We start from the raw sequence: 16,142 nt of genomic DNA, 5'->3' as shown, positions 1-16,142 counted from the left end.
TCTAGTGGGGATCCCAGACCCCAAATCATGGATTCCCACTACGATGAACTCCCATATCTCTGTTCTTATTCTTTGGAGGATGCAGAATAAACCCTCTGGACTCCTCTCTCCTCATTGATACACAGTTCTGTGCTCCTCCTTCTCTGCTAGGAAACCAGACCCTAATCTCATAATCCCCCTACTCCCCCCGTACCCCACCCCAGGCTACCCTAGACCACAAACACAAAGCCCAGATTTTACCAGCCCCTCCTCTCTCTGGGCTCCATCTCCCTGGGGCCCAGGATTCAGGATTCATCCCCAGAAGGGCTCCAATTTCTGTGCAAAATCCACCATCCTGAAATTTCAGTCAGGCCTAGCTAGCTCTCAGTTTCCCAGTTCCTTGGTCTCTGAGTTCTCTGAGGCTCCTTTCCCCAGCTCAGACTCAGATCCTGTGAACTCCAGTGTCTGAGATCTGCCGTTCTTGATCTCATTCTCTTCAAACTCCCCACTTTGCATTAGGCCCAAGCTTCCTAAGCACTTCCTCCATTCCCCTCTATTGAGTTCTCCTCCCCTCCCACAACCCAGTAAGAAGTGGGCTCTTCCCTGTGCCTGGACCCCCATGGTAACCTTATAAGGTGAGGCAGCTGTCAACTGAGGCAGGGAGGGGCCAGTGCAGGAGGCCAAGGGCAGCTGCTAAGTTTAGGGTGGCTCCTTCTCCCTTCTTAGAGACAACAGGTGGTTCGACCTCAGTGCCCAGAAGAGAAACTGTCTTAGAGGCATTGGCATGAGTCTGGAGGAGGGAGTAGGGCGGAGGCAACTTCTTCAGGACATCAGGTCCTAAAGGGAGCAGGAGGAGGAGGAGACACAGGTGTCCTTGCCAACCTTGAACCTTCTGGGGCTTCCTCAGCCACTATTTCCCCAGACCTCCACTGTATGGAATGGACAGGCACTGAGGCCCAGAGGGTTGGGAGAGGGGACCTCAAAATCACACAGTCAACCAAGCTGGTTCTTGCCCAGATTGGAGAGAGAAGCCATTGGCCATCCAGCCACCAAGGTGGAGGTGATTAATTCGCTTCTCTCTTGGTGTCTTTGACTCCCTTCCTCTTGAGTTCCAACTTTTACATCCATATCCAAAAAAGTGATTATAGACTCACACTAGACCATGTCCTTCTCCTGTTTCAAAACTTTTCAAGGCTCTCAAGGTCTCAGCCCTCAGTCTGGCATTGAAGACCCTCCAATCTCTGGTGTCCAGGCCCTTGTATCCTCTGCTCAAGCCCCATCCCAACTCTGGCGAGCTGAACACTTCTGATCTTTGATTTTTCCAGGGCTTTGTCCATCCTTGCCCTCCACTTAGCATGCCTGTTCCTCCACTTCTACCTGACACTTCCAGCGGCCTTCATAAGGTCACTTCAGTACTCCTACACAGGCCTGCTATGCCCTCTACTTCTATATTCCAACTGGTGCGTCATTTTCTGCATTAACCCTCTCTCCACAGCTAGACTGTAAGTTCTACCAAGGCAGGGCCTGAATATTAACTGTAATGATTGTAAGAATTCCCTGGATGTCCAGTGGTTAGGACTCCAGGCTTTCACTGCCGAAGGCCCAAGTTCAATCCCTAGTCAGGGAACTAAGATCCCACAAATTGTGCAGTGCTACCAAAAAAAAGAAAAGAAATTATAATGATCATACATCACTAATTGTTTCCCAATATGTTCACATCCACAAGTTCTTTGGCCTGGGAATTACCTTCCCATTTTACAGAGCCGGAAACCAGGGCCCAGAGAGTTGGAACACAAAACCCAATGTCACAGAGGAGACTCTCTGCTCCAGGCTGTCTAGTCTCTTCATACTTAGTGATTCCATGCCCCACATCTTCCCTCACAGACTCCCCTCTCTCCTTGAAGGGGATGTAGAAGACTTCCTGATCCTTCAGCTTCCCCAGATAGCTCTCTCCCACTTTTAACCTCCGTCACTACCCAGACACATACATACTCTTGACTGTGAACTCCACAATGGAGGAGGACTGTGTTTGTCCAAGTGCACCCACGTGGTGCACTTGGAGGGACAGCAAGGGGTGTCTTTGGTCAGCCTTCAGCCTCCCTTCTCCAATGCCTCCATGTTTGATCAGACCCAGATCCAGGAGTTCAAAGAGGTGAATATGGGGAGAAGGGAGACTGAAGTATGGTCCAGTGCCTGGTACACCATTGATGCTTAATAAATTTACTGGGTTTAAACCTTGCAGGGATGCAGGAGCCTGGTTCCTCTCTCTCCTAGTCCTGTGTCTCAGCCTGGGCCCTCTCTGAAATCTGGCACATTCCAGCCTCCTTTGGGGAGTAAGAACATCCCTTCCTGCTCAGGTCCTAGTGAGACATGCAGCCCAAGACACCCTCCCTCCTTTGTCCCTCCCTAGGCTCCAGCTGCTGCTGGCCCTCCAAGAAAGGAGAGGCCCTGAGCTGGGCTATTTTGGTATCTGGGGTGGGCACCCACAGGGCTAAGGTTACAGTGGTATGTTAAGGGCTCCCTGGGGCAGGACTATATAACTCCAGAGGGAGTGCTCCAGACGGACTCTCTGCTCCCTTCCAGCCAGAGCCACTGCCTTGCCCACAGGAGACCTAAGACATGGTGAGTGAAAATCCCCCAGCCCAAGCTCAGATCTCTCAGACCTCAGGGAAGCCTCACCCCTTGAAAGAAAGGAGCTGGTTCCAAGTCTGGCAAGAGGAAAAAAGATGAATCTTCCCTTTCTTGGTATCGTTAATGGGGAATATATAGAATGATGCCCTAAAGGACCCAACCAAGGATAATCTGCCCAGACACTCCACTCTCAGGAGCCTAGTCCCTCTGAAAGCACACTCCTCCACCTTCCTAAATCCCCTGGAACCAGCCAGGCCAGGATTCCCACTCCCATTTTATAAATGAGAAGGTAGAGTTTCAGACAAGGTGAATAAGTGGATCAGGGACACACAGCAAGTCTAGGACTCAGAGGAGCCAGGCTCAGGGCACTCAGAAGGCAAGAAACATTTCAGTTGTTGGGTAGGGTGGAAGGATGGGTACTTGAGGGCTTCAGATAGAAATCTGACAATCAAACTGAAACAAGTCCCCTCAGCAAAGAGTCGTAAGGAAGGGGAAGCCTAGAGCCAGAAGAGTTGCTTTAGAAGAATGAACTCAAAGAATCCACTGCCTTCAGAGGAGTAAGGATGGGTCCACGAACCCCTCTGCCCAACCCTCACCTTTCAGGCACCCAAGAAGGCCAAGAGAAGGGCAGCGGCAGAGGGCGGAAGCTCCAGTGTCTTCTCCATGTTTGATCAGACCCAAATCCAGGAGTTCAAGGAGGTAAGTGTGGGCAGAAGGGAGACTGAAGGCTGACCAAAGGCACCCCTTGCTGCCCCTCCCCCACCCCTCCCTGGAATGTGCACCTGTTTGGGGGAAGGAGAAGGGCTTAGATTCCTTACTCCCCTCCCTGCTTGGAGTGTAAGAGGACCTCTGGCTGGCAACCAGAATCTCAGAATCTGATCTGCCTGGAATAAGGATGCTGAAACTCAGCCACGGGAGACCTAATCTCTCCTTGCCTCTGCCCTCCACAGGCCTTCACAGTAATTGACCAGAACCGGGATGGCATTATTGACAAGGAAGACCTGCGGGACACTTTTGCAGCCATGGGTGAGCTGCCTCCTCTACCTGGAAAGATTCAAGGCTGCAGAGTCCTGGGAGTTCAGCAGCTGTGGGTCCCAGTCCTGCCAGGCCACCTTGGGACTCAGTCTATCCAGGATAAAATTGGATGGGATAAAAAAAAAAAAAAAAAAAAAGGATGGGATGATCTGAATTTATAGGAAGCATTATTCTCTGGCCGCAAGACCCCACTCCAGCCCCTGCTTTCCCAACCCTGTTCCAGGGCGTCTCAATGTGAAGAATGAGGAGCTAGACGCCATGATGAAGGAAGCCAGTGGGCCCATCAACTTCACTGTCTTCCTGAACATGTTTGGGGAGAAGCTCAAAGGTGAATGAAGTATGACGTGTCCTTGGTCCAACCCCTCAGCTGCCTCTTCTCAGAACTTTCAGGGACTGACCCCTTAGCAACCTTTCAGCTACATGTGCCCTCTGACCCCCTCTAGGTGCCGACCCTGAGGATGTGATCACTGGAGCCTTCAAGGTCTTAGACCCTGAGGGAAAAGGCACCATCAAGAAAAAATTGTAAGTGACACTCTCCAGCTGCTCCCACAAAGAAAGCCTCTTTCAATTCCCACCAAGAATAGGCACTGCCAGGGATAAGGGTGGCTCAGACAGTAAAGAATCTGCCTGCAATGCGGGAGACCTGGGTTTGATCCTTGGGTTGGGAAGAACCCCTGGAGGAGGGCATAGTAACCCATTCCAGTATTCTTGCCTGTATTCGAGAATTCAAGAATCCCTTGAGAAGCTCTTCAGAGGAACCTGGCAGGCTACAGTCCATGGGGTCTTAAAGAGTCGGACACGACTAAGCACGGCACAGCACAGGGATAAGGGAAAAATCAGGACTGTGGAAATGGGCGATGGGACACAGGAAGAAGGGCAAAAGGGGAGGCCAGAGTGTTTGGGAGACCAATGAGGAATCCAGAGTGACCCTGGTTTTCAAGACGAGACTGGGAATGGCAAGGGGGATGAGGTGGGAGGGCATGGAAAGGAATCACAAAGTCCAATCTCAAACCTCCTGTATATCAATCACCTCTCTCCAGCCTGGAGGAGCTGCTGACCACTCAGTGTGACCGCTTCTCCCAGGAAGAGGTGAGTGGAGGAGGGGTCTGGGAGAAGCGGAAGGATGGGGGAAGGGGAACGTAAGGAACCAGTTGGTGATACTCTGCCTATTTTCCGCAGATCAAGAACATGTGGGCTGCCTTCCCCCCCGACGTGGGCGGCAACGTAGACTACAAGAACATCTGCTACGTCATCACGCATGGTGACGCCAAGGACCAGGAGTAGAGCGGGCCCTTTTCGGTCTCTGCTAATCAACACCTTCCTGCCAGTCCGACCTCCCCACCCAGACTCCTAATAAATTGAAAGGGTCTCATTTCTTATCCGCGGCGCCTTCAGTGCGTTTGTGCGAGTGGGACTCAGGTGGGAGGCTGGGCAGACACACTGGCACGAAAGGAGTGCCCAGCAAATGAATGAATAAATAGTGGCCCGGAGGCCTGGGTGGAGCGGTTCCACCCGCTAAGCTCGCCACTTATTCCCGCTGGGAAACAGAAGATTTGCGTGGCCTCAGAGAAACTCAGTTTTTTATTGAAGTCACGGATAGGGAGAAGTGGGGAGGGGATGGGGGTGTTCAGGGTTGGAAGAGGAGGTCGCGCTCCAGAAGTGAGCCGGGGTGGAGCCAAAGGCGGGGCTACAAATTCCAGGATTGGGAGAACCTGAGAAGGGCGGGCCTTACAGGCTGGGGCTCCGAGATTAGGCGCCTGGCAGTCTGGGGCTCAGGGATTGGACAAGAGACGAACCGAAGGCGGACGCGAGGAAAAGAAAACCCCGATGGGGGCCTCAGAGAGCGTCCGACTGCTCGCCTTGAGCCTGGCTTAGCTGCATCTGGGCCTGCATCTTCTCCAACATCTCTTGCATGCGGCGAAGCTGTGCGGGGCAAGATTGCAGGCATTGGGTCCGGGCGAGGCCAGAAAGGGACTCCGAAGAGGACTTGGGGGTCTTGATCTGGGGGAAAGCTCACCTCTTCGTCTTTCTCGCGAATCAACTTTTCCGTGTCTGCCAGAGGCAGCATGGGCAGTGGGATCTCTGTGGCGCTTTGGCGGGAAAGCTTACTAGGGGATGGGAGAGAAGGAAAGGAATCAAAGGCGAGGGCCTTGGTTGAGTCACCGCTGCGAGACAGGATCTGGAGTTTGAGAGTCTAGGAGGCGGAGCCATATCCTTAGGTTAGGGAGGTAAGCAAAGGGGATGGGGAAAGAAAGGCCCTGGGAGAGAGAGGTCTAGAAGGTGAAGGTCGAGGTCATGGAGAGTGAGGGTGGGGCCTTGGAAGCATCTAACTGTCCGCGCTGGCTCTCACCTCCGGCTGGCTCGATCCCGCGCCCCGGGCCGGGCCAGGCTCTGTAGGCAGCGGGCCCGGTAGCCCTCGTAGAGCAGGTCGTGTGTCACCTCCTTCAGGTCCTGCAGGTGTGTCTGCACGAGCATCCGTCGCAGGTTCAGGAAATCGCAGTGATGTGGGTTCTCCACTGGGGGGCGGACCCGCGAGCGTCAGGGAACTTAGGTCGGGTCGGCTGCCAAGGACCCCTCTTTGGGCTCCTAGGACCCCTGGGACCAGAACTTTCCCCAACTTCACATGTTGGGTACGGTTGGCTGGGAGGCGGCCTCGGCTCCCTGCTGGCCTCAGAACGCGTACCCGGCCTTACTCACCCTCTACAGTGCCCCAGGAGTAGTGGCGTCCCCTCACCGGTCGGGGCCCGCCGTCCCGCACTACTTCGCAGGAACCGACGACGGCAAAAGGGATGCTTTCCTAAAGGGGAGGAGTCAACGATCTCCATCCTCTCCCCGCCCCGTGGACAGAAACCTTTCTCAGCTCCCACCTCCACATCCGCCTCCCCTGGCTTCTCAGTCTCGTCCTGCTTTGCCTCTGTACCTTCATCTCTGCATCCTGCCTCTTGAAGTCTTCATCCTCATCAGAGTCACATTCAGGGAACTGGTAGATATTGATCTCTTCCTCCTTCAACTGTTCTCGGATCTTGGAGGAGACAGATGCAGACAGAAACTGTGAGCCACAAAGACATTGCCTGACCAGAGACAGTGAGATCTAGATACAGACAGGGGATGAAAGAGACAGAGAGGAAGGCGTGAAAAACAAAGATGGTGAGAGATGGGCATCCAGGAAGACTGAAAACAAAATCTCAGACGATGAGAGAAAGAGACATAGATGATGAAAAACTGAGACCTTCCCCTAAGAGGAAAAAGACTGATGTTTGCAAAGTCTTAAAGATGAGCAGACACCAAAAGACTAGGAGAGAGAGACATAAGTAGAAACAGTGGGAGAGGGCGCTGAAGAAGTGGGGAAATGGGGGCATGGTGAGCATCCTGGGGCCAGACGGATAACATGGGTTGTTATGTCCACACTTCTGCCCTCAGACAGATCTTAGCCAAGCATCCAGCCCAGGGATTCTGTTCTGAGCCTCCAGAGATGTGGCTTCCTGAGGCAGCTAATGACCCACCTTTCTCAAAAACTTTCTTCCAGTCTAGCCTGACATATCACACTCCGAAAAGGCTACCCCGAGATCAAAGAAGTCAAAGCTGAGCTCAGCTTTCGTCATGACTTTTGGCTTCATGTGCAGACCAAAGGTCAGAGGCCACCACACATACCTTCTGTTTGAGGGCCTGCGTTTCCTTTGGCATCAGGGCATCTGCTTTGCCAATGACTGGGATGATGTTTACCTTCTCGTGCACTGCCCGGAGGAAGGCCACATCTAGGGGACGGAGTCTGCACCCAGAAATTGGTCAGGGCTCAGTTTCAGGGCACAGAGACCCACCCCCCACCCTCCCCAAATGTCCCAACCCCCTAGGGTGTCCCACAGACCCCCGGCCAAAGGGTGAGATGAAATAGAGGCAGCAGTGGACACGGGAATCCTGGATGTTCTTCCGGTTCAGGCCACTCTCATCCCGAAGATACTGCTCAAACTGCTCCTCGATGAAGCGCACCACAGGTAGCCAGCTGGGGGTGTGGGGAGAGTGCCGGCAGTCAGAGATCCGGACCACAGTAGAGGGCAAGGGGCAAGGCTAGCCAGGACTGTAGGGGTGAGAAGCAGGGTCTTTGGCTACAACCAAAGATGTCAGAGGAAACTGGCAGGAGAGATGTTGGGAAGCACAAGGCGTTTTGGGCCCCAAGACCACCAGAAACAGCTCCTGCTGTTGCAGGGGCGTGAGTAGGGCAGGGCAGACCAGCCCTGAATCCGACCCCTTGGTCTCCACAGAGTAGCCACATTGGGAAGCTGAGTCCTGGGCTCTCCCCAATTCCTCACCAGTCTGAACAGTCCACTGAGTCCCCAAAGCCAGGTGTGTCCACCACAGTCAGCTTCACCTTAATACCCCCCTCCTCGATCTCCACGCCCCGGCGCTCGATGGTCAGCGTTTGCGTCAAGCGAGCTATGAGGATGGGGAGAGGTCAGGGAGCTGGCGAGGGGTCTGAAGCAGGACTAATTTCCTTTCTCAGACTCACAGTTGCCCCCCACCCATTTTTCAGGGGAGGAGACTGAGTCTCAGAGAAAAGCAATGAGCTGCCTGAGTTCCCCAGAATGTCATGGGAGACCCAGAAGGAAAGGAAGAGTGTGCAGTCTGGGGACATGGGAGGAGAGGGGTCAGAGGGCATGGGCAGCGTGGTGGGGAGAGGGGCATCTTACCACTGGCTTCTGGTATTTGCCGATCCTCATAGAGGTTGGTGAGAAATAGGCTGTTGATGAGGGTAGATTTTCCCAGGCCTGACTCCCCTGTGGACAGGTCAAGCCCAGCTGGTCAGGTGAGGGGACAGCCAAGGTCTCTTGAGGACACCCTACCAGGCCCCTCTCCAAAACCCTCAGACCTGCCACCATGAGTGTGAAGTCAAACCCCTTCTTGACAGACTTGCGATGCAGCTGGTTGGGGAGGGCGGCAAACCCCACATACTCCTTGTCCTGTTGGTGAAGGTGGACGATATGAGGCTGCTGGGGGTGGCAGGCAGGGTCCCCCAGTATGACCTGACCTCAGAAGCTAGGAGAAGTCAGCCTACTGTGGGTTGACCAGGACCTGGCTACCCTGCTGGCTGGGGACGGAGAGATGCCTGGATTCCTGGGCATAAGGACTCACCATGGCCCCGATAGCTGTTGCTGCACCTGATGGCTCTCCCCACTTCCTCTGGTGGGCAGGAAGTTGAGGGCGGCAAACAAGGGGGCGGGCAGTATAGGAGCTGAGATGCTCCAACTGGCCCAGAGAGTGGGGAAAACCAAGATTGAGATCAGCTGGTTCTCGATTCCTGGGTCCCTTTGCCCATCACCCTGATAGGAAGCCTCAATCCCTCTGTTCTCTGTACACGTTTATTCCAAGCCCTGCTGTGGCCCCATCACCCTGATGGAAGGTAGGGTGTAAGCAGAGAGGAAGGAAGTGGGTTGATCTCTCTAGCAAGTGAGGTGAAGGCTTGGATAAAGACAGTTTAAAACAGTTTCAGCCTGGTGCTCTGTGATGACCTCAAGGGGTGTGATGGGGGTGAGGTAGGGAGAAGGCTCAAAAGAGAGGGGATATATACATACTTATGACTGATTCATGCTGTGGTATGGCAGAAACCAACACACCATTGTAAAACAATTATCTTCCAATTAAAAAATAATAAAATTTTAAACAATTTCCAAGGGTCTGAGTGGACCAAAAGCAACAAGATTGAGGGTAGGAGGGACCATCAATTTTCCTCCCCAGCTCATGCACTGGATTCTTAAAAAAGGACTTCAGATCTTTGGACACTACTGCCAGAGAGCCTGCTTTCAAAATCCTAGCCAAGGCACTCCTCTGCTCAAAACCCTTCACGGACTTCCCAGTGATCTTAGAATCAAGTCTGAGAGTCCTGGCCAAAGCCTCCTGCATCTGACCTCATCACCTCCTTTTTGATTCGCCCTTGGCAAGTGCCCACATCCTTGGCTCTGTCTACAATTTTGTTTATTTTTGCCTGTGCTGGGTCTTCATTGCTGCAAAGGCTTTTCTCTAGTTTCAGTGAGCAAGGACTTCTCTCCAGTTGGGACGTACAGGCTTCTCATTGCGATGGCTCCTCTTGTTGCAAAGCACAGGCTCTGGGCGCAAGGGCTTCAGTAGTTGCTGCCCCTGGGCTCTAGAGCAGTCTCAGTAGTGGTGCACAGGCTTAGTTACTCCTTGGCGCGTGGGGTCTTCCCAGATCAGGGATGGAACCCATGTCTCCTGCACTGACAGGTGGATTCTTTACCACTGAGTCACCAGGGTAGCACCCTTGGCTCTGTCTATATTGGGCTTTTCCTTCTTCTGCACAGGTGAACTCTGTCTTTCAAGAGTTTGATTCAAAGGGTTCTTCTTCCTCCTGTATGAAATCTTCCCCACCCACAAAAGGTAGAGTCATTTTCCATCCTCTGGACTCCCCAGCACCTTTCATAGCCCATCCAATGCCCACCTTTGCTTACCTGGCTGTCTCTTCTACTCCTGGCTGAACTTTCTGAGGGCAGGAACTATGTCTTCCTAACGTTTACATCCCTGGTGTCTTGCACAGGGCCTGGCACCAAGAAGGTGCCAATAAATAATATACCAGATGAATGAATGCATAAAAGAGTGAGTGATTGAAGTTAGTTAGGGAAAAGGCAGGGAGGCTGCAGAATATGTAAAAGGAGCTTGTCTTTGGAGTCAGAAAGAACTTCCCAGACTTCAGTTCTATCACTTGCTGTGTGATCTTGGGCGAGTCATTTGCCCTCTCTGAACTCCATTTTTTTCATAGTAAGATGAAATGCACACACTTAGACTTTCTATCAGGAATTAGAGTGGTTTTGGATGACACAGGCTTTGGAGCTAATCATTTATGTATACAACATACCATATATACATATATATATATATTAATATATATGTACACATGTTGTTGTTGTTTAGTCGCTAAGTTGTGCCTGACTTGTTTGCAACTCCATGGACTGTAGCCCGCCAGGCTCCTCTATCCATGAAATTTGCCAGGTAAGAATACTGGAGTGGGTTGCCATTTCCTTCTCCAGGGGATCATCCTGACCCAGGGATTGAACCTGCATCTCCTGCTTGGTGCACACACACACACACACACACACACACATATATACATCCCAACTTTAGAATTTATGAACTGAAAGGCCTCTCTGAACCTTAATATGACCTATAAAGCATTGTTTGGTTTGTGTGTGTGTGTGTTAGTCACTCATTCATGTCTGACTCTGCAACTCCATGGGCTATAGCCTGCCAGGCTCCTCTGTCCATGAGATTTTCCTGACAAGAATACTGGAGTGGGTAGCCATTCCCTTTTCCATGAGATCTTCCCAACCCAGGGATAGAACCCACGTCTCCTGCATTGCAGGCAGATTCTTTACCATCTGAGCCACCAGGGAAGCCCATTGCTTGGTCTAGATCCTGCCTATTGCTCCAACCCCATTTTCGTCCTTCACTCCTTGTGGTTCTGTTTATCATTTCCCATTTAGCCCCTGTTGTGTCCCTCCCCCACCTTCTTGTGTTGGAGCCCTAACCCCCATGTGACTACATTTGGAAGTAAAACCTTTAAGGAGGTAATTAAGGTTAAATGAGGTCAGGAGGGTGGGGCCCTGATTGGATAGATCTGGTGTCCTTATAAGAAAAGACACCAGCCATCTCTGCGCACGCACAGAGAAAAGGCCATGTGAGGACATAGTGAGAAGGTGGCTGTCTGCAACCCAAGAAAAGAGGCCTCACCAGAAACCGCCTCTGCTGGCATTTTGATCTTGGACCTCCAGTCTCCAGAATTATGAGAAAATAAATATCTGTTGTTTAAGACTTCTAGTCTGTGGTTCTCTGTTATGCCAGCCTGAGTTAATACAGCTTCATAGCACCCTCCTTTCCCCTTATCCTAAGGCAACCACTCTAATGTGCACAATATGTAATTTTTTTTTGGTTCGTATATATTTTGAAAAATGTGTAGTACATGGTACACAAATGTTTATAGAAATAGTTGTATGTGTTTACATATGTGTTATATATATGTTATGTATGTAATGGGCTTCACTGGTGGTTCAGAAGGTAAAGAATCTGCCTGCAATGCAGGAGACCTGGGTTCAATCCCTGGGTTGGGAAGATTCCCTGGAGAAGGGAACAGCTACCCACTCCAGTATTCTGTTCTGGAGAATTCCATAGACAGAGGAGCCTGGCAGGCTACAGTCCACGGGGCCACAAAGAGTTGGACACGACTGAGCGACTTCCGCTATGTATGTAATATATGTACACGGTACACAAACGTTTACACAAATAGCAGTGTAGTAGTGAAAGTCACTCAGTCGTGTCCGACTCTTTGTGACCCCATGGACTATACAGTTCATGCAATTCTCCAGGCCAGAATACTGGAGTGGGTAGCTGTTCCCTTCTCCAGGGGATCTTCCCAACCCAGGAATCAAACCCAGGTCTCCTGCATTGCAGACTGATTCTTTACCAGTTAAGCCACAAATAGTTATCTGTGTTAATATATATTTCTACTTATTAATTTATTCAATTAGCATTAACTTTTAAGACCCATCCATGCTGCCACCTTATCCTTGTTTCAACCTCATTTTTATTATATACATGTCTATTTCAAATTATTAATCTTTGGCTGTGCTGGGTCTTAGTTGCTGCACGCAGGCTTTCCCTAGTTGCAGCGAGTGGGGGCTACTCTCTAGTTGCTGAGCACAGCCTCTAGAGTGTGGGCTTCAGCAGTTGTAGGGCATGAGTTCTGTAGTTGTGGCACACGGGCTTAGTTGCCCCAGAGCATGTGGGATCTCCCCAGACCAGGGATCAAATGCATGTCTTTGGCAGGCAGATTCAAAACCACTGGACCACCAGGGAAGTCCTTCAACCTCATTTTTAGTACTCCCTTTCTGTAACCCTGTGAAAACCACCCCTCTGGGCCTTACTTTCCTCATCTATCATATGGGATTGCATACTCCTGCCACACTGAATTCACAGAAGTTGTTCAAGTTTCCTATGCTTATAAAGACATATAGGGATTAAGAGCTGTGTGACCCTGGGCATCTTACTTTCCTGTGACTTGGTTTCTGCATCTGTTAAATGATTCATTAATAATTTCACCTCATAGGGCCATGATGAGGATTATGTATCTGACACACATAAAACTCTTAGCGGAGCCTGACATAAAAGATGAGCTTGAATGCCAGCTTGCTATGACATGAGCTGAGAGGTGTGACAGTGCCAATGATCCAACCTAGCGACTGCTCTTCTGGATCAGTTGCTGAGAATCCAGACGGAGTGAATCAGTCAGGGTTGCCGCCCTCTGGGGAGACGGAGACAGCCACAGGTAAGGCTGACACACAGCACTGGCGCTAAAAATGTAGCGTAAGAAGGAGATAAACAGAGTGCTCTGAGAAGCCGAGGGACGGGATAATTACACCCTTCCCCTGCACCACAACCCTTCCTTCTGCACTTCTCATCAGGCCAAGCAGCCCTACCATTTTAGTTAAAACTCTGAAGCCTCCCTCCCTTGCCCTCTGCAAATATATCCAGTTGATTTTCAAGTCCTTTCTACTGATGAGAAAAAGCAGCCCTTCCTGCCTACATCCCTTACTGTTTTGCCCCTGCCCTGGTTTCAGACTCAAATCAGGCTCTTGCCCCAATTACTCAACAACCTTTAAGAAAATAACATGGGCACACCTGTCAGAATGGCTATCATCAAAAAGACCACAAATAACAAATGCTGGCGAGGATGTAGAGAAAAGAGAACTCTCGTACACTGTCGGTGGGGATGTAAATTGGTGTAGGCAATGTGGAAAACAGTATGGAGGTTCTGTAAACAACTAAAAATAGACCCACCATGTGATCCAACAATACCACTCATGGGAATGGATCTGAAGAAAATAAAAGCACTAACTCAGAAAGATACACGCACCCCAGTGTCCGAAGTATGGAAGCAATAACAGCCAAAATGTGGAGCAACCGGTGTCCATCAACAGATGAATGGATAAATAAGATGTGGTGTTACACACACACACACACACACACACACACACACAATGGAATACTACCTACTCAGTCATAAAAAAGAATAAAATTTTGCCATTTGCAACAACATGGATGGACTTGGAGAGTATTATACTTAGTGAAATAAGTCAGACAAAGACAAAGACTATATACTATCACTTACATATGGAATCTAAAAAATAAAACAAGCTAATGAATATAACAAAACAGAAAGAGATTCCCAGATCTAGAGAGTAAACTGGTGGTTACCAGCAGGGAGTTGAGGGGGAGAAGGGCAAGATAGGGCTGAGAGATTAAGAGATACAAGCTCCTATGTGTAAAATAAATAAACCACAAGGATATATTGTACAGCACAAGAAATAGGGCCAACATTTTATAATAACTATAAATGCAGTATAATCTTTAAAAATTGTGAATCACTAGGTCACAGACCTGAAGCTTATATAATATTGTAAATCAACTATACCTCAACAAAAAAAGAAAACAAAAGAAAAATAACATGTATATTCATTTATTGTATAAGCAATACATATTCTCATGGAAAAATGAGCAACTGCAAATGGTTAGAAAAACATACATCTAATATCATTACTGATATAACCTCATTTTGATTTTCATCCTTTTGGATTTTCTCATATGCCTATGCATATGAATAAATATATATTCACAAAACTAAGATTATACTATAATTTTAGAAACCTGTTTTTGTCATTTAATATGTCCTGTAAGTCTATGATCATAAACACACATCTACATTATCATTTTTTAATAATTTTATTTATCATTTATATACACTTATATTTCATTTGTATTTATTTATTTGGCTGTGCCAGGTCTTAATTGCGGCATGGGGGAGAGAAGCTGGGCCCCGTGCATTGGGAGTGTGGCGTCTTAGCCTACATTATCGTTTTCATAGCTGCTTAGTATTTAGGTGGCACTAGTAAAGAACCCGCCTGCCAACGCAGAAGACGTTAAGACATATAGATTCAATCCCTGGGTCCGGAAGATACCTTGGAGGAGGAAATGGAGTGAAAGTGTTTGGGCTGTATTCTTGCCAGGAGAATCCCACTCCAGTATTCTTGGCAGGAGAATCTCACGGACAGAGAAGCCTGGCAGGCTACGGTCCCTATAGCAGGACGTGACTGAAGCGACTTAGTGCACACACACACACACATTTAGGTTGATTCCCACTCTTCCCCATGATAAACAACACTGAGCTGGGATGACTATGTGGTGCTATCATTGTGCACTTGTCCAAACCATTTCCTGGGGCCTCATTTCTATAAGGGGAATTACTGAGTCAAAGGAAGTCACATATTTAAGGCATTTGTGCATATTAACAAATGCCCTCAAAAAAGGTTCGTGGCCTGGTTAAGTTCAGAAATGACACGAATTAGTAGTGACTTTTCACTTTCATGCATTGGAGGAGGAAATGGCAACCCACTCCAGTGTTCTTGCCTGGAGAAACCCATGGACAGAGGAGCTTGGTGGGCTGCCATCTATGGGGTCGCGCAGAGTCAGACACGACTGAAGCGACTTAGCAGCAGCAGCAGCAGTGACACAGTATTCCATTTACATGCTTATTAATTCCAACAAATTATGCTCAGTCCTTCCTGGGATAAAGACTTTATAATGATAAAATTTGGGGCCTGTTTGGAAGGTTTCTATGGGGCAGTGAATGGTAGGCAGCAGTCTTTCCATTTCATGGTCATCTGGATCACTTCTTTTTCATCTCAGCATATCTTCATAACCACCTATGGCCCTACCAGACATCCCTGGAAGGGCTTCTGTATCTTTAGACCTGAGTTCAGATTCAGACCCAATAACTCCAGGTTTCATCTTCTCAAAGTTAGACCTTGTTCTACAAGTAACTATGGCATGAAGGCTGACCAGCCTTTGGGGGGCTCCCTCCAAGAGGGGCTGGCTCTTTGCCATTTTGGTGCCCTCTCACCTCTGTTTCCCAGCAATGTGCCTGGTACATGTTGGACCCCCAGGAAATGTTTGTGGAACTAATCATTAACTTACCATCTTATCTGCAGCTTCCATTACTTTCCTATTATATAAACTTATGACACACTAATCAGAGCTATTATTTATTTTCCTCTTTTGAGGATTGATCGTGATCATGGAGGATATATATATATATATATATATAAAGATAATTACAGTCTATATAGGGCTTCCCTGGTGGCTCAGACAGTAAAATATCTGCAGAATTTGCCTGCAATGCAGGAGGTCCGGGTTTGATCCCTGGTTTGGGAAGATCCCCTAGAGAAGGGAATGACTTACCCACTCCTTCCCACTATTCTTACCTGGAGAATTCCATGGACAGAGGAATCTGGCAGGCTACAGTCCATGGGACTGCAGAGTTGGACACAACTGAGCGACTAACACTTCCATTTTTTCATATCTATATATGTATGTATTTGCCTGCTCCAAGTCTTAGCTGCAGCATGCAGGATCTTCAATCTTCATTGCACATTAGGGATCTC

At 49.3% G+C, this 16,142-nt stretch overlaps 2 protein-coding genes across 2 annotated transcripts; one reads left to right on the top strand and one right to left on the bottom strand.

Moving 5' to 3' along the window:
* Nucleotides 1-2,493: 2,493 nt before the first annotated feature.
* MYLPF (myosin light chain, phosphorylatable, fast skeletal muscle) lies at nt 2,494-5,024 on the top strand. The gene is made up of 7 exons (XM_027527548.1): nt 2,494-2,601; nt 3,214-3,309; nt 3,561-3,636; nt 3,869-3,973; nt 4,089-4,167; nt 4,686-4,734; nt 4,825-5,024. Exons 1-7 carry the CDS (start codon nt 2,599-2,601, stop codon nt 4,927-4,929), a joined length of 513 nt encoding a protein of 170 aa, XP_027383349.1. The 5' UTR covers nt 2,494-2,598; the 3' UTR covers nt 4,930-5,024.
* A 183-nt stretch (nt 5,025-5,207) lies between these two features.
* SEPT1 (septin 1) lies at nt 5,208-8,898 on the bottom strand. The gene is made up of 11 exons (XM_027527545.1): nt 8,773-8,898; nt 8,510-8,600; nt 8,331-8,417; nt 7,953-8,076; nt 7,511-7,645; nt 7,297-7,414; nt 6,566-6,667; nt 6,343-6,442; nt 5,996-6,161; nt 5,663-5,753; nt 5,208-5,568 (listed from the first exon to the last, which is right to left on the bottom strand). The coding sequence occupies exons 1-11, from the start codon at nt 8,773-8,775 to the stop codon at nt 5,482-5,484; spliced, it is 1,104 nt and encodes a 367-aa protein (XP_027383346.1). The 5' UTR covers nt 8,776-8,898; the 3' UTR covers nt 5,208-5,481.
* Nucleotides 8,899-16,142: the final 7,244 nt, after the last annotated feature.

The sequence above is a fragment of the Bos indicus x Bos taurus genome, chromosome 25, assembly GCF_003369695.1.
Source record: "Bos indicus x Bos taurus breed Angus x Brahman F1 hybrid chromosome 25, Bos_hybrid_MaternalHap_v2.0, whole genome shotgun sequence".
NCBI classification, from domain to species: domain Eukaryota; kingdom Metazoa; phylum Chordata; class Mammalia; order Artiodactyla; family Bovidae; genus Bos; species Bos indicus x Bos taurus.
Note: the sequence above shows the minus strand (reverse complement) of the source record. Positions and strands in the feature narration are given on the sequence as shown.